Below are 24269 nucleotides of genomic sequence, written 5' to 3'. Positions count from 1 at the left end.
CAGAGATCGAGAGAAACGCAACAAATGTTTGTCTGCCGTGTCTGTTATTTAAATTATCTATGTTCCCCTTTTCCAGGTGAGCCTCTCAATATCCTAATAATGGTGTTCATAAGAGGTTGAGTATATACAATGTTCATATAATTGTTATTTACCCATATTGTAAAAAAAAGGGATGAGATTGAGTCGCACATGGCAAACGTGAATAGTTTCCGATGTTATGCTAGCGTTTAGCACGGCTCGTGCATTAAATTGTTAATACATAAAGATTGAGGGTTGTCTAACAAAATGTATGATGAAAATACAGTGTAATTATGCTGTTAAGAAGGTTGCTGTAATATTGTTATCTTTTAGCAATGTTTTATTCTTATCTTGAGTTTGTATCGTGGATGATGGGATGTCACTGGGTCACGTGCTGAATCCTTGGTTAATCGTCCATATTTAATTTAGAAACAGCTTGTTGTCACCTCGTTAAATTGATATCGTGTTACCATATTGTGGTAACTGAAATGATTATGAGATTATGCACTTTGAGTACAGATTGTAATGTAGAGTGTTACATTTATTCTGCATTTTCTTTATTTTATATAAGTTATTTTGTCACACATACTGATGCAAGCTATCTTGTTTATTGTGTGTACTGGAAATGGATATAGTGTTTTATGACAATTGATGCTCATCTCTATTTGTTTTGTCAGCAAATACAATATGGGTCACTTTGTGTATAAAGAGAATACACGGTTGTTAAATGCATGTTGGTACGCTTCAAGATTATTTTGTTAAAGATTGAATGTTCCTGCAATTTTATAATAGAGATCGAGAGAACCTCAACAAGTGTTTGTCTGTCGTGTCTGTTATTTAAATGATCTATGTTCCCCTTTTCCAGGGAGACTACAAATATACTTTATTGTTCCAAAAATCTATATATATTCCAAAAGTTTATACATATTATTTTGGTTCTTGTTTGTACCCCTGAACAATAAGTCTGACTATGACAAATAAATCAAATTAGTTATGAGACATAAAGTGCTTCTTATGACAATGCAACATACCTCGTTTTATGACTTTTTGGGCATCCATGCAGAATAATGAGGGAGGCAGAATCCATGTAGAAGTGTAAAAATGTCCCTTCCTAGATAATACCCCCCTGAATAATAAGTGTTTAAGTCAGTATAATCAAATGAGTTATGAGTAGGGCTGGGATAAACGATTATTTTTTCGATGCATCGATTAATCTAACGATTCATTTTTTTTTTTTTCCAGTCCGATTCGATTTCGATTCGATTAATCGACTTGTGACAACACCGGTAATACCGGTTTCATCGGGGGTGGGGGTGTATAAAATGTAAAAAAAAAAAAACATTTGCAGGGAGTTTGATAGACTTGCGATCTGATCAATCAATCATAATACGCCATTTTTGTCCGACAAAGTAGTCAGGAGAGAGAAGATTAACGTCGGTGGATTTGAATTTGAATAATGGATTGTAGGCTACTGTACTGACATCTTTCCGCAGTTAAAACAACAGTCCTTCTGATGTAGGCTACATTCACGTTTAGGCTATTTGATGCTATAAATTAACCAAGGAAAAGATGATCGGTTCACGAGCAGCTTTAACTGAGGCAATCTGTCACGACACATTAAAGAGCCACAAAATAGTTGGCCTATTTATGGTTTAATTTTCTTTGAATGACCAAATTTGAAAGTTGAGACTTTATTAAATGTTACCTGCTTGGTCCTGTCTGTCAGCGCGTTGTCAGTGTCCTCTATGTATTTTTCACGACATTCATAGCTATAAGCGCATTATTAATAGCTATAAGCGACGTATTATAGCCTACTCCAACATCGAGTGCAAAGTGGGGAGTTGAAAAAAAACTTACGGTGCTCTGTCATTATGGAGTTTCCTTTGTGTCTTTATTATTCAATCAAACATACTGTGTTTGAGAGTAAAATTAATTATTTTGTAATTAAAAAAAATAAAAGAGTGCAAAAAAGTCTTCTAAATGCTCAAAAATAAAGAAGTTGATAACAAAATTAGTTGCGTGTAATCTTTTGAAAACTTTTTTTTTTTTTTGTGCACTTCAAAAACTTTTCATCACAAACCCACACATTTTGCTCTCTTTTCTGCTGTCTTTTTTGCGGCTGTAAATATTTTGCTTGCGAGTTGAAAAGTTTTGCTTGCGAGTTGAAAAGTTTTGCTTGCGCGTAAAGCTGTACCTCAGTGGGCGGTCTCTAACAACCAGATGAAAGGCCTTTTTCTATTGGTCACCCTCGATTGAAGTGACCGGTTGGCCACGCCCATTACAGTTTCCCGCCGCTGCTGCTGCCATCATCGTCGCACTGCGGTCAAGCCAGCCGTGGTTTGAAAATACACGAATTTTCATCCGTACCTTTTTCGGATGAAAGCAAATTTTGCATGTCATTCGGAAATCAAGGTGCCAGAGTCTGGAGGAAGACTGGGGAGAAGGAATGATGGTCTGGCAAGGGCGCAGATGGCACTAGGGACGGGGGGGACATGACACCCCCATATTCATAGTGACCCGATTCGTCCCCCACCCTCACTATCCCTACGAAAGGCGACAAAAATTGCAACACATTGTCACACCCAACTCGTCACATATGGATGCTTCGCCAGGACCCCTTGGCGTCACTTATTGACGCACTGGGTATACCTTTGGCGTCATTTTTCAACGTGCAGGGTAGTCCGACAGAACCGGAGCCTGTAGAGTTGAAATTTGACGTCTTGGGCTGCGAATGGGTCGAGAGTCGAGACTGCAATAAATACAAATAAAAATAAAAAGGAATAGGCTGCAATAAATGATCTATGCCAGGGCTAGTATAATGGTGGCCCCCAGATCATCTTTATCTGGCCCTCCAACTGTTTTTTTATGTTTAAAAACCCTCACAATCTGATATCAAAGTGCCCTCTCAGCAAAGGTTTAGCGCGTTCATAGGCAACAGCATTCATCGGTGAGTTTAACCGCATTCATCGGTGAGTTTAACAATATAGAAGTCTATCGGACTACCCTGCACGTTGAAAAATGACGCCAAAGGTATACCCAGTGCGTCAATAAGTGACGCCAAGGGGTCCTGGCGAAGCGTCCATATGTGACGAGTTGGGTGTGAGAATGTGTTGGTAAAACAGAGGATTACGGCCCGCCGCTGCTTCAGAATCGGGTCGGGACAGACGCAGGCTGACACACAATAATAATCTACACCGGTCGGCGGTCACCATTACTTTGTACCCACATTCTCACTACATGCTGTTCTGTTGTCAATAAACACACGATGCCATCATGCCACCGACGTTTACACTCTCTCTGTGTGTGTGTGTGTGTGCTACGACTCCTGAGTGACGTTGCCGGGGTCCTATGAGGAGGTAGCTGCCTCAATCGTGCCTGTAGGAGCGGACCGGTAACCATAGTGATCATATACCATCTATGACTGAGCTGAGTCGGTGATTTTCTGAACTGAGAAAAATCGACTGTAAATGCCACATAAAGGCAATGAAGAGACAAAAAACAATCACCTCGTTTTTTCAAAAACCAAACAATGTAAGTATCCTATGGCTGTTGACTTTCCCAGATGTGGCAGATTAGATTTGTTAAGGGAATAGCTAGTCTGACAACAATGGCAAAAAGGCTTTTGCACTTAGCAAACACAGCAAAATGTGGAGACCATAACTATGCATTTAGGTGAGTGGACAGAGGCAAATAATGAATGAACATAAAAAGAATGGTTGGATAAATCAAACAATTTATCGTCGTCAGGAAATAATATTTTATCTTATCATTTAACCCATTGTACTGTATAAATTGACTGAGGTATATGTTCACTGTCGTGTAAGCCACTATAAAAATAATTATAATAAGTAAATTTGTGTGGTGCAAGGTTTATGCAAACAACAAATAAAGGCCTACATAAACTTTTGACATCCTCTTATAGCAGGAAATCATGTTTTTTTTTATTGTACAGAGCAACGGAGGATATAGATTCTTAAATTATGGGCTATGAAAAACATTTCTTAATATGTTATACATCATTTGAAAGATATTTCTAATCTATAAATTGCAAAAACTTGTAATTAACACTTAAATTTAAAATTTTGAGTTATTCTTAGACATTTGAAATAGTAGTTTTAGCCATTAATTCTCAGGAATATGTTGTATTTCACATTGTTGTGAAATTCTATAGAGGTATAGAGGGTTAACTGAAATTATAAGATTTAAAATGTTATCCTCCTGGCCTGCAGGCAATTTCTGATGACAGTGAGGCAGACCCTAGTCAGTCAAGTGAGGATCTGCAGGAGGGCAGCCACAGTAGAAAAAGACAGCATGAGGAAGGAGAGACAGTAGAATTACAGACAGAAGAAGCAGGGACAGAACAACAAGGAGGGACAGGAGGCAACACAGAGGGAGAGGATGTTGACATGATAATGACATATACAAAGCCAAATCAACCTGACCCTAAAGTTTTGCAAAAGCAAGTGATGAAAGACCGGACACCGACATTCCAAAAATCATGGTATGAGAAGTTTTGGTAGGTGATTGGCATACTAGTCAAATAACAGTCTGATCATGCATTGCTAGTGGTGATCAGGTAGGCCTTAGTTTACCTTTGTTCATTGTTGTTTATCCATGATTTCAAATAAGAATCCCCCAATGGCTTTTTAGTGCAACTCATTAGCCCAAATTAGGCAAAGTAACTACTTGAGCACTAGTTAAAGCCCAAATTACGCAAAATAACGAATTGAGTTTAAATCATTTGCTGACAGCTTGGTCCCCCCCAGTTAAAAAATCCTATCTGCGCCACTGTGGTCTGGGGTGCCATGTCAGCTGCTGGTGTTGGTCCACTGTGTTTTATCAAGGGCAGGGTCAATGCAGCTAGCTATCAGGAGATTTTGGAGCACTTCATGCTTCCATCTGCTGAAAAGCTTTTTGGAGATGAAGATTTCATTTTTCAGCACGACCTGGCACCTGCTCACAGTGCCAAAACCACTGGTAAATGGTTTACTGACCATGGTATTACTGTGCTCAATTGGCCTGCCAACTCTCCTGACCTGAACCCCATAGAGAATCTGTGGGATATTGTGAAGAGAAAGTTGAGAGACGCAAGACCCAACACTCTGGATGAGCTTAAGGCCGCTATCGAAGCATCCTGGGCCTCCATAACACCTCAGCAGTGCCACAGGCTGATTGCCTCCATGCCACGCCGCATTGAAGCAGTCATTTCTGCAAAAGGATTCCCGACCAAGTATTGAGTGCATAACTGAACATAATTATTTGAAGGTTGACTTTTTTGTATTAAAAACACTTCTTTTATTGGTCGGAAAAATATGCTAATTTTTTGAGATAGGAATTTTGGGTTTTCATGAGCTGTATGACAAAATCATCAGTATTAAAACAATAAAAGACCTGAAATATTTCAGTTGGTGTGCAATGAATCTAAAATATATGAAAGTTTAATTTTTATCATTACATTATGGAAAATAATGAACTTTATCACAATATGCTAATTTTTTGAGAAGGACCTGTATATATATATATTTTTTTTATTTTTTTTTTTATTTTTTATTTTTTTTTTAACTCAGCAAAAAAAGAAACGTCCCCTTTTCAGGAAACTGTATTTTTAAAGAATTTTACAAATAACTTTACAGATCTTTCTTGTAAAGGGTTTAAACAATGTTTTTCATGCTTGTTCAATGAACCATAAACAATGAAAAGGCACCTGTGGAACGGTCATTAAGACACTAACAGCTTACAAATGGCAAGGTCACAGTTATAAAAACTTAGGACACTAAAGAGACCTTTCTACTGACTCTGAAAAACACCAAAAGAAAGATGCCCAGTGTCCCTGCTCATCTGCGTGAACGTGCCTTAGGCATGCTGCATGGAGGCATGAGGACTGCAGATGTGGCCAGGGCAATAAATTGCAATGTCCGTACTGTGAGACGCCTAAGACAGCGCTACAGGGAGACAGGAATGACAGCTGATCGTCCTCGCAGTGGCAGACCACGTGTAACAACACCTGCACAGAATCGGTACATCAGAATATCACACGTGCGGGACAGGTAGGATGGCAACAACAACTCCACGAGTTACACCAGGAATGCACAATCCCTCCATCAGTGCTCAGACTGTCTGCAATAGGCTGAAAGAGGCTGGACTGAGGGCTTTTAGGCCTGTTGTAAGGCAGGTCCTTACCAGACATCACCGCCAACAATGTCGCCTGTGGGCACAAACCCACCTTCGCTGGACCAGACAGGACTGGCAAAAAGTGCTCTTCACTGATGAGTCGTTGTTTTGTCTCAGCAGGGGTGATGTTCGGACTCGCGTTTATCGTCGCAGGAATGAGCGTTACACTGAGGCCTGTACTCTGGAGCGGGATAGATTTGGAGGTGGAGGGTCCGTCATGGTCTGGGGCGGTGTGTCACAGCATCATCGGACTGAGCTTGTCATTGCAGGCAATCTCAATGCTGTGCATTACAGGGAAGACATCCTCCTCCCTCATGTGGTACCCATCCTGCAGGCTCATCCTGATATGACCCTCCTGCATGACAATTCCACCAGCCATACTGCTTGTTCTGTGCATGATTTCCTAGAAGACAGGAATGTCAGTGTTCTGCCATGGCCAGCGAAGAGCCCGGATCTCAATCCTATTGTGCACGTCTGGGTCCTGTTGGATCGGAGGTTGAGGGCCATTCCCCCCAGAAATGTCCGGGAACTTGCAAGTGCCTTGGAGCAAGAACTGGCAAATCTGGTGCAGTCCAGGAGGAGGGTGGGTGGCTTCCTTAGCTCCTAAAAATGATTTAGAAGAGAATGATATATCTTACAGAGATTACTTATACATAACATTTTCATATAAAAAGGCTCTGACAGCATAAAGTCATTCAGTATGGTTTTAAAGGAATAGCTCATCCAATAATTATAGTTTACTCTTCATTTACTTACCCTTAAGTGGTCTCAAACTTGTGCTCTGTGGAAGAAAGTTGTACATAATATTTTAACAAAATATTTTAGAGATATGATCGGTTTATCTCCGTACAATGCAAGGCATAAAGGCACCAAAAAGGTTAAGACTAATAGTTTTTTTATTAGAACAGACAAAAACATTTTTACACTCCTTTTTCAATATAAATCTTGACATAAGTAGTCTTCTAGCCCTAGATTTCATGCTCAGGTCTCCAAGATTTCAAGTTTGATTACACTTCCTGACACCATCTAGCATTCTGGGATGCATTAAGCACTGAAGTGTAATTTAGCTTGAAGTCATGATTGGCTAGGAGACTAACGATGTCAAGATAGATAGCGAAAAAGGAGTTACAGTTTGGTCTGTTCTCACACAAAACTGATTGGATCGCTTCAGAAGACAATCATATGTATTACCTTAATGCTGCTTTTATGTCCTTTTTGGCCACCATTCACCAGACAAAGAGCTGCTCAGAGCGTCTAGTGCTCTGTGTGCGGTCCAGATAGATACGCAAAGCACGTACTGGACACAGCAACGAAAGGGCTGGGTCTGCCTCCTCCCGGGGCAGCGCTTGCAGGTTCACTACCTGATCTCCTAAGGGTGTAGTAGGAACCTTGGGCACATAGCCCGGTCACGGTCTTAGGATCACGTATGTGTCTGCCGGACTGAACTCCAGGCAAGTGTCGCTAACAGAGAACGCTTGCAGGTCCCCGACCCTCTTGATGGAGGCGAAGCGATCAGCAGGGCAGTCTTGAGAGAGAGGGCCCTGAGTCCAGCTGAATCTAGCGGCTCAAGGGGGGTCTCTGGAGGCCCGTGAGGACGATCGAGAGATCCCAGGAGGGGAATAGGTTAGGCCAGGAGGGAGTTAGCCTCCGGCACCTTTGAGGAACCTGACAATTAAGTCGTGCTTACCAAGAGACTTGCCGTCTATCGTAGTCGTGGTGAGTCAGCGATGGCGGCGACATACACCTTGAGGGTGGAGGGGACAGCCTCCTCTCCAGCCTCTCCTGTAGAAACACGAGCACTGACCTAACTGCAAGCACTTCTGTGGGTCTTCAGCTCGGAAGAACACCAGTTCATGAACAGATGCCACTTTAGGGCGTAAAGATGCCTGGTCGAGGGGGCTCTGGCTTGGTTGATAGTATCTATGACGGTCGGTGGTAGGCCGGCTAGATCTTCCGCATCCCATCCAGGGGCCAGACCAGGAGGTTCCAGAGGTCTGGGTGCGGGTGCCAGAGCGTGCCCCGTCCCTGAGAAAGAAGGTCCTTCCTCAGGGGAATTCGCCAGGGAGGGGCTGTCATGAGGAGCATGAGGTCCGAGAACCAAGTCCAGGTGGGCCAGTGGGGGGGCCACCAGAATGACCTGCTCTTCGTCCTCCCTGACCTTGCATAGCACCTGTGCAAGAAGGCTCACTGGGGGAAATGCGTACTTGCGCAGCCCCGCGGGCCAGCTGTGTGCCAAAGCATCTGCCCCGAGGGGAGCCTCTGTCCGGGCATACCAGAGCGGGCAGTGGGAGGTTTCTTGGGAGGCAAACAGATCTACCTGGGCCTTGCCGAACCGGTCCCAAATCAGCTGGTCCGACTGGGGGTGGAGCCTCCACTCTCCGCCGGGCAAGCTTTGTCTTGACAGCTCGTCCGCTATCACATTGAGGTTGCCGGGGATGTGAGTGGCACTTAGTGACTTGAGTCGCTGCTGACTCCAAAGGAGGAGACGACGGGCGAGCAGTGACATGTGGAGGGAGCGTACTCCGCCTTGGCGATTTATGTAGGCTACGACCGTGGTGCTGTCTGTCCTGACTAGGACGTGCTTGCCCCGAATTAACGTTAGAAACTTCCTCAAGGCAAGGAAAACAGCCAGCAGCTCTAGGCAGTTGATGTGCCAACGCAGCGGGCCTCGGTTCCACCGGCCTGCGGCTGCATGTCCGTTGCACACGGCGCCCCAACCCAATTTGGAGGCGTCAGTTGTAACCAGAACGCGTCGGAACACCTGCTGCAAGGGTACTCTTGCCCTTAGAAAGCAGAGGTCTGTCCAGGGTTTGAAGGTTTGGCGGCAGGCAGTGGTAACTTTCACGTTGTGCTCGTCTCGGGACTCGAGTCTGGGGCCAGTGCTGAAGTGGTCTCATATGCATCAACCCCAGCGGCGCGGCCGCCGCGGAGGACGCCATATGCCCCAGGAGCTGTTGGAATAGTTTTAGAGGGACCACGGCACCTGGCTTGAAGGAAGCAAGGCATTTCAGCACTGACTGAGCACGCTCGTTGGAAAGACGTGCTATTATTGAGACTGAGTCTAACTCCAAACCGAGAAAAGTGATGCTCTGGACCGGGGTGAGCTTGCTCTTTTCCCAGTTGACCTGAAGCCCCAAATGGCTGAGGTGCCTGAGCACCTGGTCTCTGTGCGCGCATAGTAACTCACGCGAGGGGGCCAGGATGAGCCAGTCATCGAGGTAATTGAGTATGCGTATGCCGGCTTCTCGGAGCGGGGCAAGAGCTGCCTCTGCGACTTTCATGAAGACGCGAGGGGACAGAGACAGGCCGAAGGGGAGGACTTTGTACTGATACGTCTGGCTGTCGAACGCGAACCGTAGGAAGGGTCGATGTCGAGGGCGAATCGAGACGTGGAAGTATGCGTCCTTCAGGTCTACCTCTGCGAACCAATCTAGATGCCGAACGCCAGATAGAATTAGTTTCTGGGTGAGCATTTTGAACGGGAGTTTGGACAAGGTCCGATTGAAAACTCGCAGGTCCAAGATCGGTGGTAAGCCGCCACCTTTCTTGGGTACAACGAAGTAAGGGCTGTAGAAACCCTTCTTCGTTTCGGTTGGAGGGACAGGCTCTATCGCGTCCTTGGCTAAAAGGGAGGCGATTTCTTCGCGCAGGGACTGGGCATGTTCGTCGCGCACTGCGGAAAAATGAACGCCCACGAGGGGGGGCGGAGGCCTGGCAAACTGAATTGCGTAACCGAGTCGAATGGTCCGGTGCAGCCAGCGTGACGGGCTGGGCAGTGAAAGCTACGCCTCTAAGCACCGTGCTAGGGGCACCAAGGGGACGAGTATTTTGGACGTACCCGGCGGGGCTTCGCAGCGGTGCGGAACAGGTAACGCGGCGTCGGGAGGCAACGTAGCGTCCTGAGGCTCTGGTGCTGAGAATAAACTCAAAGCACTTACCTACCTCCGCGCACCCGGCAGGGGGCGGGTTCGTGACTGAGGAGGAGGTCTGCTGGCGTCCTCTGGACTCGTCTGAACCGGACGGCCGGGGAACAGTCGTGGGGCTGAGGGCGGGGACACCGCGTCCGGGAAGCCGGGACTGTTGAGGCCTGAAATCAGAGTGCCGTGAGAACGGCATTTGCGGGCCATGTGACCCAGAGACAAAGGAAATAGCTCTTTTATTGAGAATTTGGGTACCGCAGCCCCTGTTGTCTCCAGAAACTCAGTCTCACGACTGCACCTCACTGGGCACGAACATAGAAAGACGGGACCGGGGAATTGGAGATCGCAACTAGATCCAAAATATTCCTAACACTAGTTTTGAGTTAGTGGCCAATTATAAATTAATCCATCAATATGTATAATTTGAATTAGTTTTATCTTGCTACAGATTTATTTGTATTAATAAAATAGTTACTTACATTTGTCAAAGTTGCCGCCTCCGGTGTTTGCGTCCGCCATATGCAATTTTATTTTGCACTCTGTCGCGTCTCTGCATTGGATTATGGGAAATAGGGGTCGGGAGAGTGTACATCGTATGTGTCAGGAATCAGTCAAGCCCGTACCAATCCACCACTCAAAGATCACTCTCCCCAAAATACTAATCACACACACCTGGTCATCATCTGTTACCTCATCAACCAACTCATAAAAACACTCACCTTGTATCCAGTTTTGGTCAAGCCTCCAACAGGAACAGACCATTTCTCCCTGAGTCCTGATATCTCCGTCGATCCTGAAAACCTGAGTATTCCGTTTTCTTACCTGATTCATACTAACCCAATGCACTGTTGTTCTGCCATCTCCAGATCACTTATCCGATTCCTGAACCCTTGTCTGAGATCTGATCAAACCGGCTCGATTGCTCCTAGAAAAGAGAAGGAGTTAACGAACTGATACAGAGTGAATGTTCTACGATCCAAGTCATTTGGATTTCCAGTTGTTCTCCGTGCAACGAACTATCTTCACTAAACCAGCACCTGAAAAGTCACCTGATACTTACCTTTCACCTTCAATACTTGAATAAAACTATATTTGAATCACTTACCTCCGATCTCCTGGTCTCTACCCTGACATTAGTCTTGACCGAAAAAAGGGAAGAAGAACAGCGCGATGGAATCTGTTTGTAATATTGATAACCCTGCACAACCGACAGCCGCCGCTGTTAATCCCAGTCAGCCAGCTTCCAGCACTTCCGTAAACCCCGCTCCTTCTCTGGTTTGCTTCGCCAATCCAACTTCCCGTCCAGCGCCATTCTCCGGCCGGGCGGAGGATTGCAACGGTTTCCTGTTACAGTGTTCGCTCGCTTTTGAACAACAACCTCAATTGTATCCAACCATTATGGACCCAGCAGCCAGACTCTTGGACCTTCGTCAGGGGAATCAACCCCTGGAGACGTATGTAGCGGAATTTTGTGCCCTGGCGGACCAGGTCGACTTCGATGAGGTGGCCCTTAAGGACATTTTTCGTTATGGGCTGGATGGGCCAACTTCTTCTTATATGCCTGGTGGTCGCTGTTCCCTCAGCCTGGTTCAATATATTGACCTCGCCCTACTGTTCACTGGTCCTGCGTTCACCGTAGGGGAGGTGGACACCGAGCCAGTGTTCCACAACATAGCCAGCAAACCAACCCCCACACCAGGCGATTCCCTTGAGCCTGCACGGTCCACTTCATCTACCCGGAGGAGGAAGAGAAGACGGGTTTCCGCCTCCCAACCCACGCCTGCCCCGGTCTGCGAGCCTGAGCCTACGCCTGCCCCGGTCTGCGAGCCTGAGCCCACGCCTGCCCCGGTCTGCGAGCCTGAGCCCTCGCCTGCCCCGGTCTGCGAGCCTGAGCCCACACCTGCCCCGGTCAGCGAGCCTGAGCCTTTACCAGCCACGGCCAGCGTGCCTGAAGCCACGCCGACCAGGAACAGCGTTCCAACGTCGCCAGCCGCATCAGCCCGGAGGAAGAGGAGAAGGAGTAAGGTCTCTGCCCTCCAGCCTCCGCTTGCCGCAACCCTGTGCCCCAAACCCCCCTTGGCTCTGCCCTCAGCGCCCAGCGAACCCAAGCCGGCGCATACCACGGTAGCCGTGACCGTCCCAGAGCCAGCGCCTGTAGCCTCGACCGTCTCAGAGCCAGCAGCCGTGACCGCCCAAGAGCCAGTGCCAGTAGCCATGACCGTCCAAGAGCCAGTGCCAGTAGCCGTGACCGTCCAAGTGCCAGTAGCCGTGACCGTCCAAGAGCCAGTGCCAGTAGCCATGACCGTCCAAGAGCCAGTGCCAGTAGCCGTGACCGTCCAAGTGCCAGTAGCCGTGACCGTCCAAGAGCCAGTGCCAGTAGCCATGACCATCCAAGAGCCAGTGCCAGTAGCCGTGACCATCCAAGTGCCAGTAGCCGTGACCGTCCGAGAGCCAGTGCCAGTAGCCGTGTCCGTCCAAGAGCCAGTGCCAGTGCCCGAGCTTTCCAGAGCTCTGCCCTCCGAGCTTTCCAGAGCTCTGCCCTCCGAGCTTTCCAGAGCTCCGCCCTCAGAACTTTCCGAGCTTTCCAGAGCTCCGCCTTCCGAGCTTTCCAGAGCTCCGCCTTCCGAGCTTCCTAGAGCTCCGCCTTCCGAGCTTTCCAGAGCTCCGCCTCCCGAACTTTCCAGAGCTCCGCCTTCCAAGCCTCCCGAGCTTTCCAGAGCTCCGCCTCCCGAGCTTTCCAGAGCTCCACCTCCCGAGCTTTCCAGAGCTCCGCCTTCTGAGCCTTCCGAGCTTTCCAGAGCTCCGCCTCCCGAGCTTTCCAGAGCTCCTCCTTCCGAGCTTTCCAGAGCTCCGCCTCCCGAGCTTTCCAGAGCTCCGCCTCCCGAGCTTTCCAGAGCTCCGCCTCCCGAGCTTCCTAGAGCTCTGCCTTGCGAGCTTCCCGAGCCTTCTAGGGCTCCGCCCCTCAAGCCTCTCGGGCCTCCCGGGGCTCCGCCTCTCAAGTCTCCCGAGTCTTCCAGGGCTCCTCCTTCCGAGCCTTCTAGGGCTCCGCCCCTCAAGTCTCTCGAGCCTCCCAGAGCTCTGCCTCTCAAGCCTCGCGAGCCTTCCAGGGCTCCGCCTCCCAGGCCTCTCGAGGCTTCCACGGCTCTTCTTCCCGAGCCTCCTACGGCTCTGCTCCCAGAGACTCCAGAGCCTTCCAGAGCTTCGCCTCTGGAGCCTCCTACGGCGCCACCTTCCTCGGCTCCGTCTCCCGAGCCTTCCACGGCTCTGCCTCCTGAGCCTCCCACGGCTCTGCCTCCTGAGCCTCCCACGGCTATGCCTCCTGAGCCTCCCATGGCTCCGCCTCCTGAGCCCCTCGAACCTTCCTCGGCTCTGCCTCTTGAGCCTTCCTCAACTCTGCCTCCTGAGCCCCCAGAGCCTCCCTCAGCTCCGCCTCCTGAGCCCCCAGAGCCTCCCTCAGCTTCGTCTCCAGGGCCCCTTGCAGCTCCGCCCCCAGGGTCTCCTACGGCCTTGCCTGCGCCTCCTTCGGCGCCACCACCCAAGTCTTCGTCTGCTCCGTCTCGGAGGTCCTCCTTGGCTCCGTCAGCTCCCCTAGTGGCCACTCTTCCTCCCAGGCCCCTTGAATCAGCCCTAGCCCTATGGCCACCTCCTAGGTCACCTAAACCTGTCCCTGTCCTGTGGCCGTCTCCCAGGCCTCATGACCCGGCCCCTGTCCTGTGGCCTCCTCCCAGACCTCCTGACCCGGCCCCTATCTTGTGGCCTCCTCCCAGACCTCCTGACCCGGCCCCTGTCCTGTGGCCTCCTCCCAGGCCCCCTGACCCGACCCCTGATCTGTGGCCTCCTCCCAGGCCTCCTGACCCGGCCCCTGTCTTGTGGCCTCCTCCCAGACCTCCTGACCCGGCCCCTGTCCTGTGGCCGCCTCCCGGGTCTCCTGGACTAGTCTCTGCCCTGTGGTCACTTCCAAAACCACCTAGCCCAGTCCCTGCCCTGCGGCCACCTCCCAAGCCGCCTGACCCTGTGCCCGTTCTATGGCCGCCCCCCAGAACTAGTCCCTGTCCCACAGTCACCGCCAGGCTCCCATGTTACTCACGGAATTCCACGAACAACATCCTGAAAGACCTGCTCCACGACCTCGAGGTCGACCCCCACGACGTCAAGGTACTAGGTACGCTGGCGCGGACCCTGGAGGGGGGGTAATGTCAGGAATCAGTCAAGCCCGTACCAATCCACCACTCAAAGATCACTCTCCCCAAAATACTAATCACACACACCTGGTCATCATCTGTTACCTCATCAACCAACTCATAAAAACACTCACCTTGTATCCAGTCTTGGTCAAGCCTCCAACAGGAACAGACCATTTCTCCCTGAGTCCTGATATCTCCGTCGATCCTGAAAACCTGAGTATTCAGTTTTCTTACCTGATTCATACTAACCCAATGCACTGTTGTTCTGCCATCTCCAGATCACTTATCCGATTCCTGAACCCTTGTCTGAGATCTGATCAAACCGGCTCGATTGCTCCTAGAAAAGAGAAGGAGTTAACGAACTGATACAGAGTGAATGTTCTACGATCCAAGTCATTTGGATTTCCAGTTGTTCTCCGTGCAACGAACTATCTTCACTAAACCAGCACCTGAAAAGTCACCTGATACTTACCTTTCACCTTCAATACTTGAATAAAACTATATTTGAATCACTTACCTCCGATCTCCTGGTCTCTACCCTGACAGTATGTACCCTCAAAATCAGATTGCATTGTGGGAAAGAATGAGTGAACAAATATAGGGAACGAGATGTAGGGAATGAATTTGGACACCACTAGAAAATGGCCGACACCCTAAATAATGCACTATTTAGTGGATAGGGGGCGGTTTCGAACACAGCACAGGAATTTCACTTTTCCGGTTGTAACAACGTAACCATTTACGTTGCCACGACGAAAGATTTTTTATTTATTAAATTTTTTTTATTGATGCATTCATTGACAAACAGTATGGAAAACATATAATTAACAAAGGCAGATAATACCAGGGGAGCATAGGGCTTAAAAAAAAAAAAAAAAAAAGGATCGCAAATCAGCACTGAAAGATGTTAAACAAGGTAAACAGATGCAAGGTCTTGATAGCTTTCCTGTTTTTAGAGTGTAGGATTGTCTTAATGTACTGTTTGACTTCGTTGCCACGACGAAAGATTTGTAATGTGATTACGTTGCCGTTACATAATGATCACTGTCATGATCCCCTGTTGTCTGCCCCGTGTTTCACTTGTTAATTGTCATGCACTACAATTCCCATGATTCCCGGCCCTCATCACTCTCTGTAATGCAGGCAGACGAAGGAAGACGAGGGGTGAGGATCTAAGTGCGGTTTATTTGCAAAATAACTAGACAAACACTGGAACAAATAAAACGTCCACAATGGGAAAATAAAACAAAAACACGAAAGACATCAAAGGAGAACACAGGCTGAGGAAACATCCACGGAGGGCAAAGATAACATAGAAACATCTACATTCAACATCTACAAACATCAATGATCGACAAGGGAATGGAAAACAAACAGGGTTTAAATACACAAGGTAATGAGACTATATGACAAACAGGTGAAAACAATGAGAGAGTGATGAGGGCCGGGAATCATGGGAATTGTAGTGCATGACAATTAATAAGTGAAACACGGGGCAGACAACAGGGGATCGTGACAATCATGTACTTTGTGCCGTTACATAATGATCACGTACTTTGTGCCTTTACATAATGATCACGTACTTTGTGCCGTTACATAATGATCACGTACTTTGTGCCTTTACATAATGGTTATGTACTTTGTGCCGTTACATATTGATCACGTACTTTGTGCCTTTACATCAGGGGTGGGGAACCCTGCTCCTGGAGGGCCCTTGTCCAGCAGAGTTTAGCTCCAACCCTAATCAAACACACCTGCCCTTACATTTTTCAAGTAATCAAGACCATGGTAAGTGTCCTCAGGTTTGCCTGATTAGGGTTGCAGCAAAACTCTGCAGGACAGTGGCCCTCCAAGAGCAGGGTTCCCCACCCCTGCTTTACATAATGGTCACGTACTTTGTGCCGTTACGTAATGGTCACGTACTTTGTGCCGTTACGTAATGATCACGAACTTTGTGCCGTTACGTAATGATCACGTACTTTGTGCCGTTACGTAATGATCACGTACTTTGTGCCGTTACGTAATGATCACGTACTTTGTGCCGTTACGTAATGATCACGTACTTTGTGCCGTTACGTAATGATCACGTACTTTGTGCCGTTACGTAATGATCACGTACTTTGTGCCGTTACGTAATGATCACGTACTTTGTGCCGTTACGTAATGATCACGTACTTTGTGCCGTTACGTAATGATCACGCACTTTGTGCCGCTACGTAATGATCGCGTGACTTTGTGCCGTTACGCAATGATCACGCACTTTGTGCCGTTACGTAATGATCACGTACTTTGTGCCGTTACGTAATGATCACGTACTTTGTGCCGTTACGTAATGATCGCGTACTTTGTGCCGTTACGTAATGATCGCGTACTTTGTGCCGTTACGTAATGATCACGTACTTTGTGCCGTTACGTAATGATCTTGTACTTTAGGCAGATGTGCGGAGGGGTCTTGACCACTTTCTTACACCCTTATCTTTGGATGAGCTTGTGAAAGGACTTGCAACAGAAAAATTTAAGATTCTTAAAGTGACAGCTAAAATTATATATTGTGTTTTATTAACGAATCCTGTTTGCTAAGCAAATGTTAAACTTTGTCTTTCTTACTCCATTATCGTTTGGCTGAGCTTGTGAAAGGACTTTGAATAGAATTTTTTTTAATTATTTGCGCTAAAGATATATAATGCATACTATTTCAATTAAAATTCAGTTTGTTGAAATAAAACTGTTTATAATTGTAGAGTGACTTTGTTGTGTTTGCCAACTTGATACATTTTATTTAAAAACACATTTTCACCGTTTTGTTAAAGAAATTTTTTAGCGCTACAGCTAAAATGAAATATTGTGTTTAGTAAAAAAATAACCCACGTTTTGTTTAAAAACACATTTTCTCCTCTGGAAAATGTAAAATAACACTTTTGTCTTTGTTAAACATTTTTTCAGCATTTTAAAGTGAACATCGGAAGCAAAGGTCAAATGTACAAGTGTTTGGCCATAAATCATTTGTGCATTTTATTTGCTACTCTCAAGCTTCTATGATATTATTTGCAGAGAAATGCTCGGGTGCCTCACTGTAAATGTGTGGGAGTTAATTGCATGTTTTATCATCTGGCTTAGAAAAGTGACAACTTTGTAAAACATAATTGCCAATTAAGATTTAAGATTTGCCAATGGAGTAAGAAAAATAAATGTAATTCAATAGGCTAATAAATATTAATAATCTGTACAACTGATGTTTAGAAATTTCAAGACAAAAAACAAAGCCATTTTAGTAGTGTGTGCAGTAACATTGTTTGTTGGTTTGGACAGTCTTGTTCATATCTGGACCTTTGAACATTTTTCAAAAGTTCAAAATTTTCTCTGGGGAAATGATTGTTAACAAAATTGTGCAACAGAAGACAGAAATCTTCAATGGAAGGTGTGTGTTATTGCAAAACCCTGATGATCCACTGATAAATGATGCAGCTTTATGTGGTGTTTGATTATGACATCAAGACATTGTAAACATTTCTCAGTTTTCCATATAAATATCCCTTGAACCTGCAGACACAGACCGATTCCAGCAAACTCTCAGGTAGTGTCACCAAACGAATGCTTCAAATGCAAATTTTTGCTGAATTTATGATGGTATAACATATTTAGACTCATATTTAATTATGTGTGTTGTCTAATAATTCTACTTTTAATATAATTCTGTTTTTCAGTTGTGAAGTAGTCCTGGTTTGGGGTTTCATCATTATACTCAATGGCAGTCTGGATTGTCTACCTGTCTCTCTGCCTTCTCTTTTCTATGAGTGGTGCAGGTAAAAGCAATATAACAATAATAGGAATTACTTTATTTTTGTTTGAATCATTAATTACCTTGTAATAATATTAATATTTATAATAAGAAAATATTTTATTATATATAATAAAACAATGAAAGCCTGTTTTACACCGTATGTTTAATATCCTTCTTATTATTATTTTGATAACACAACAATAAGGTTGTATTAGTTACCATTAGTTAATGCCTTAGTTAACATGAACAACAATGATCAACACTTATTTTCAGCATTTATTAATCTTGTCTTATGTAATAGATATTTTGTATATGAACTAACAAGGAACAGCACCTCTTTACAATGTTTATTAATGTTAATTTTTACAAAAGTCTATAATAATATTGTAACGAACCCCGCTCCTCTAGTTCACACGCTCGCTCCCAATCACCAGAGTATTAGTTTCACCCGCACTCGTCCCAATCACTAGATCATTAGTTTCACCTGCACTGTTCGTTTTCCCCTATATATACACAGCCCTTTCGTTTCTCACTTGTTGGTTATTGTTTAGTTTACCCCTTCGCTTTGCCAGCTCTAATGATCCCCTAGCTCCCCTGTCTATTCAACTCGATTGTCTTACTTGTTATACTGATTCTGATTTCCCCGGCTTCGACCTTACGCTCCCCTCGACCACTCTCTTCTGGATTTGCCCTATTTTGTACTTTTGCTTTGCCTGCAATAAACGCAGTTTGACTATACATTGTGACTGTCTCTTCTTGTGCGGGTTACAAATATATAGTGTATTCAGTACTACTAACACATTTCTTAACATTGAAAGGTGTCTAATATGATTCATTCTGGAGGAGAAAAGTTGGAGAGATATTGAAAGAATTGTCACATGTGTTCCTGTGTGATATATATATATATATAATGGAGTTTTGTGAACCTTATTGTAAAGTGTAACATATTTCAGCATTACCTAATGTGTTACTAATGTTTGTAGGCTCTTTACTAAATTTATTTAACAATAAAAATGCATTAATTATAGGTATTGACAGACTTTATTGTAAAGTGAAAGTAATTCACACGTTACAAACATTTGCAGGACATAATAAATTACATAGCAGAAAAGATAACACATTAATCAAACTATCGATTCACTATTGAATCAACAATAAATATCACATACAACTCTGAGAACATTTTTCTGCACTGTTGGGCATATATATATATAATGTATATACAGTAAACATAACGTAGTCTATATTATTAACATTAAACAAGACACTTAAATACTCTAAAGACGTGTTATTTGTATGTGTTAGTTGATGTTAATTAATGCATTGAATAATGTTAACTTAAACACCTTTTTAATGATAAGAAATGTCTTATATGCATCAGTTAACATTAACAAAGATTAATAAATGCTGTAAATAAATGTTGTTCATAGTTAGTTCATTAACTGTTAACAAATGCAACCTTACTGTTAAATGTTACCATTATTATTATTAGTATTATTATTATTATTAGTATTAGTAATACTAGTAGTAATAATGATTTATTTATTTTCTTATTTAAGAGGAAGTACAGCATCAGAAAGCAGCCAGAAACACACTCTGTAACAGTAAGACTTTGGTACTCTTAATATCTGTTTATTTAATCCCACAATAGTTTATTTAACAATAATAAAACATATCAACAAAATCTCTTAACAGATTGTCCACTTGGGTGGGCTGAATATGGATGTAGATGCTTCAAGTTTTTCAGCACAACAGTCACCTGGATTGATGCAGAGGTTTGACATATTACTTTTTTGTCATTCATGAATTCTTTGAAAGCTTTTGTCGTCTGTTGTAACATTCATTTTCTCTCCTCAGAAAACCTGTTTGTCTTATGGTAGTAACCTTGCTTCTGTCCACAACCATGAGGAGTACATGTTTATACAGAACATGATCCGACAACAGACTCAATCTTCAACAAGAACCTGGTTAGGAGGCCATGATGCAGTTTCTGTATGTATTATTTTATTCATGTTGCTTGTGCTATTGGGCAGTTTATAGAGATAAACACAGAAAAAAGCAAAATTTCCTCCCAAAATTCTCATTATTGATTTGTCTGGAGACATTTTACTTTTGCTTCTTTATTCTCAATAGTGACACTCATTATATTCCCATTAATATACTGTAATACAATTAATATATTTTTTATTTCAATCAGAAAAAATTAAAGTCTAAACTACCAAAATACAATTATGATCTATAAATACTTCACAATTTTTAACATTGCAGTAATAAGAATTGAGAGGAGAAAGACATAAATGACATAAAAGATTATGTAGGGCCCTATAATAATTTTATTATTTTCCAAATTCCATTTTTTTATTTTTTATTTTATTTATTTCTGATTCCATAATAGACAAATTAATCCAATTTTATTGTTAAAAGTGTCTAAACAAGTGAATTACTTTGAACTTAAATTAAATGAAAATGCAACACAACATTGGAGTTTTGTCAAATGAAGTGCTGCACAACAGAGCATCACATATTGCTTAAATATATTATTCTGTTGATATTTATTATTATTATAATTATCATCATCATTACTATTATTACAGTGAATATTACATAAGTATACAGTAGTGAAATATTTCTGTTATTTTTCCATTTAAATCAAGTTTTTATTTTGGTGTAAAACTGAGTGAACCTCTAACAGTTTCTGAGCGTCTTTGAAGGTAGCTTCTCATGATGAGTGGCAGACTGCACACATTCACTTTGTACCACACAGCACAAGCAGCCCGTCATTTAAAGGAATAGTTTACCCAAAAATGTCAATTCTCTCATCATTTACTCACCCTCATGCCATCCCAGATGTGTATGACTTTCTTTCTTCTGCTGAACACACATTAAGATTTTTTTTTAAAGAATATTTCAGCTCTGTAGGTGTATTCAATGCAAGTGAATAGTGACCAGAACTTTGAAGTTCAAAAAAGCACATAAGGGCAGCATAATTTAAGTCCTTTTTTTACTTTAATCTCCACTTTCACTTCCACATTCTTTTTTTTTTTTTTTGGCAATTCACATTATTTGTGGATACTGGGCAGGGAGGAGAATTAAAAGTAAAAAAAATACTTAAATACTGATCTGTTTCTCAACCAAACCTTTCATATCACTTCTGAAGACATCGATTAAGCATTGGAGCATTGAAGAAAGCAATGTGCTGAAACGCAACTTTAGATATTTGAAGACATGGATTAAATCCTGGAATCTTATGAATTACTTTTATGCTGCCTTTATGTGGTATTTGCCTTCAAAGTTCAGGTCACCCTTCAATTGTATTTAATGGACCAACAGAGCTGAAATATTTTTCTAAAAATCTTTGTGTTCTGTAGAAGAAAGAAAGTAATACGCATCTGGGATGACATGAGGGTGAGTAAATGATGAGGGAATACATTTTTTTTTGGTGAACTATCCCTTTTAAGTTGAAGTATGTATTTTTCCGTGATAAAATACTTTGTCCTATCCAAGCTTAAATGTACAGAGACAACTGCAGGTAAGTCATTTATAGGTTCATTTTCATACAAACTGTGGGCTCTATTTTCATGGCCACAACACAATGACAGTGCACTGCATCTTATCCAATGTTTGTTAGAGCACTAATTCTAAGTGCAATTGTTGTGCCAGCACAAGTGGGCATGGGTGGGAGTGTTTGTGCTATCTGTGGGTGTATGCACACAAACTCTGGGTATGTTGAATGTTTATTAAGCGGTGCAAATCATAGTTTGCTATTTTCCTGAGAAAAAGGTCTTTAAACTGAGATGTCTGAGAAACAAAGTCTAAACTAATTTCCTGCATTTGCAGTTTGGGGATTCCACCAGCAGATGATATTAAAGACATATCAACTTATTTTATTACTAGCAAATGTGTCAGTAAATCAATGATTAATTGTACTTACATTCTTTATAATTTAATGCAGCCTACATCCAATTAGTCCTGACGAAAAGCACCATATTTTCCATGCGTATTATGATCATATCACTGCCAGAGAAATATGCCTTACATTTCAACAAGGACGTAATTAATATGCAAAAGAATTTTAGGCACAATGGTACATTTATCTATTCTTCTAATGCACTGCATACAGCCCATTTACACTACCAAGTTCTTATAAATTGTCTCTCTTTATTTATATCAACATTGCTTGACAGGGAATAGAAAACATAATTGAACACAGACAGTGCAATAGCAATAACCGGAGAAGAACCTCAAAGTTTAATTGCACCTGTCCTACAAATAACGACACTAAGAAAAATCAACCTTGTCACATTGAATGAACGTTACTCTATTTACATTTTTACAAACTGACTTTTAAGTGCCGTTTTCTATGTTTCACTGCAGGTGAAATGAACACTAGAGGCGCTACAACAACTGTTTGGTTTATTCATTGTCACGCAAATCACGAGTACAATCACTGATTTTGAGTTTATAAAAACTTATTTTGCACTCTATTACTCACTCCCGCTATATTATGATATCAAAACACTTTTACATTAATGCATGATTTGAAAAACTGAAAATTTTAACACTTTTATTACAGACCCACCTACATACACACACTTATTTCTATGTCTTAGATTGCTTGGTAGCTCACCTGATAGAGTGTTGGACGTTGGGTTTGACGGATGTGGTTCGAGTTCAACCAAAGACACTCGAAAGTGAAAGTGCCACAGAAGCGACACAAAAAGTGTCTTTTGTTATTATTTCTAATTTGCATTTTAAAACACTATCGGTTGGGTTTGGTGTTGGATATCTGTTTTGTAAAACTTTCTTTTATCTTTCCAGACACTATTGGTTAGGTTTAGGATAAAGTTTTAGTTAATAAAACCTTCATCTAAAATTCACCTTAAAAAACTTGTCCGATTACAACCTCATTTCGCTCATTTTTGGCATCCCCCACTGGACATTTAACTTGAAAACTGCAGTCAAATGTGTAATGAAGCACGTCATTTCAGTTTTGCAAAAGAGATGCAATGCTCCCATACATTTTATGAGACCAGGCTGACATTTTCTTTCAATCGATTTTGGGGTGCTCTTATGTGTTTCTGATCCTCACAGTAAGTTTAGTACACCTGTGGGCATGAACATGTATTAGAGATACACCATGAAAGCATGTGATCCTAAATGCTTTTATATTCACAGGAGAACTCATGGCTTTGGAGTAATGGTAAACCAATGAATTTCCAACTTTGGGCCCCTGGAGAACCCAATAATCAGGAAGTTCCTGAGAACTGCATTGAGATGAATTATGGAGGTAACTACTTTGAAGTTGAAATTATAAAATTAAATTGTATTAAAAACTGTAATAGTACGGGTAGGAAAATAAGAGGGCTTGGTGATGTCAGTCAAAAAGGAAGTTTGTTTCAGAGGCAGTGGATTTATTTTGATTAAATATTATCTTTGGAATAATGTGCATGTATTGTTGTTTTATTGTTGACAGGAAAACAATGTGTATTAAGATCCAGTAATAGAGTGAATTTAGATTTTATGTTGACTTTAAAGTCAATCTAGAGTCAATATAACAACCTTGAGGGGTTACTTTTTCAATTGATACTGACATAAAACAAGCCTGGTCATGATTTATTTGACTGATTTGGGATTTGGGAGTGTTGTCATCATACATGTAAACATTATATATTAATATTTCTCCATTCACCTTCTTATGTAATTATAAGCATCATGAAGCTTCACAATATTTACATGATTAATAAAATATTTTCTTTCTTTCTTTTAACAGATTCAAGCAACTTGAATGATGTGAGATGTTCTAGGAATAAGCCTTTTGTGTGTGGCATAAACTGAACATCAGCCTCACCTTTTGTCTCACTTTAAATGTTAGACCATTTAAATGTTAACTGTTCAGAAGAGCTCAATAAATATCAAGCAATTCACATAAAGTTTTTTCTTCTTCTTCTGAGAATCTGTCTTGCAGCACAAATAAGTCAGGCAGTCTTGTTGCTTCAATCTGCAAGTAAGATCGCCAAATATCTCATGGCTATCTATCAAGCAGTGGTAACAGTCACTGCAAAACAGAAAAAACTAAAAACTAATAATTTTTGTCTTGTTTTCAAGTAAAAATATCTAAACATTCTTAAAACTGGCCAAATTGCATGAGATATTTTTTCTCATTTTCAAATAAATCTATCTAACTATATTTAATGA

The 24269-nt window shown here is 43.0% G+C and overlaps 2 protein-coding genes across 2 annotated transcripts in view; both read left to right on the top strand.

The window, feature by feature from the left end:
• LOC127645098 (ladderlectin-like) lies at positions 1 to 24202 on the top strand. The gene is made up of 8 exons (XM_052128627.1): positions 1 to 76; positions 3375 to 3549; positions 17998 to 18096; positions 19634 to 19678; positions 19770 to 19849; positions 19932 to 20066; positions 23250 to 23361; positions 23845 to 24202. The coding sequence occupies exons 3-8, from the start codon at positions 18039 to 18041 to the stop codon at positions 23907 to 23909; spliced, it is 495 nt and encodes a 164-aa protein (XP_051984587.1). The 5' UTR covers positions 1 to 76; positions 3375 to 3549; positions 17998 to 18038; the 3' UTR covers positions 23910 to 24202.
• The window catches only part of LOC127645095 (galactose-specific lectin nattectin-like), a 119936-nt gene continuing 113511 nt past the window's right edge, over positions 17845 to 24269 (top strand). Inside the window, exon 1 of the mRNA XM_052128621.1 lies at positions 17845 to 17867. The gene's annotated coding sequence lies outside the window, so the exon portion shown is untranslated. The remainder of the gene's footprint in view (positions 17868 to 24269) is intronic.

Source organism: Xyrauchen texanus, chromosome 6 (genome assembly GCF_025860055.1).
Source record: "Xyrauchen texanus isolate HMW12.3.18 chromosome 6, RBS_HiC_50CHRs, whole genome shotgun sequence".
Lineage (NCBI taxonomy): Eukaryota > Metazoa > Chordata > Actinopteri > Cypriniformes > Catostomidae > Xyrauchen > Xyrauchen texanus.
Note: the sequence above shows the minus strand (reverse complement) of the source record. Positions and strands in the feature narration are given on the sequence as shown.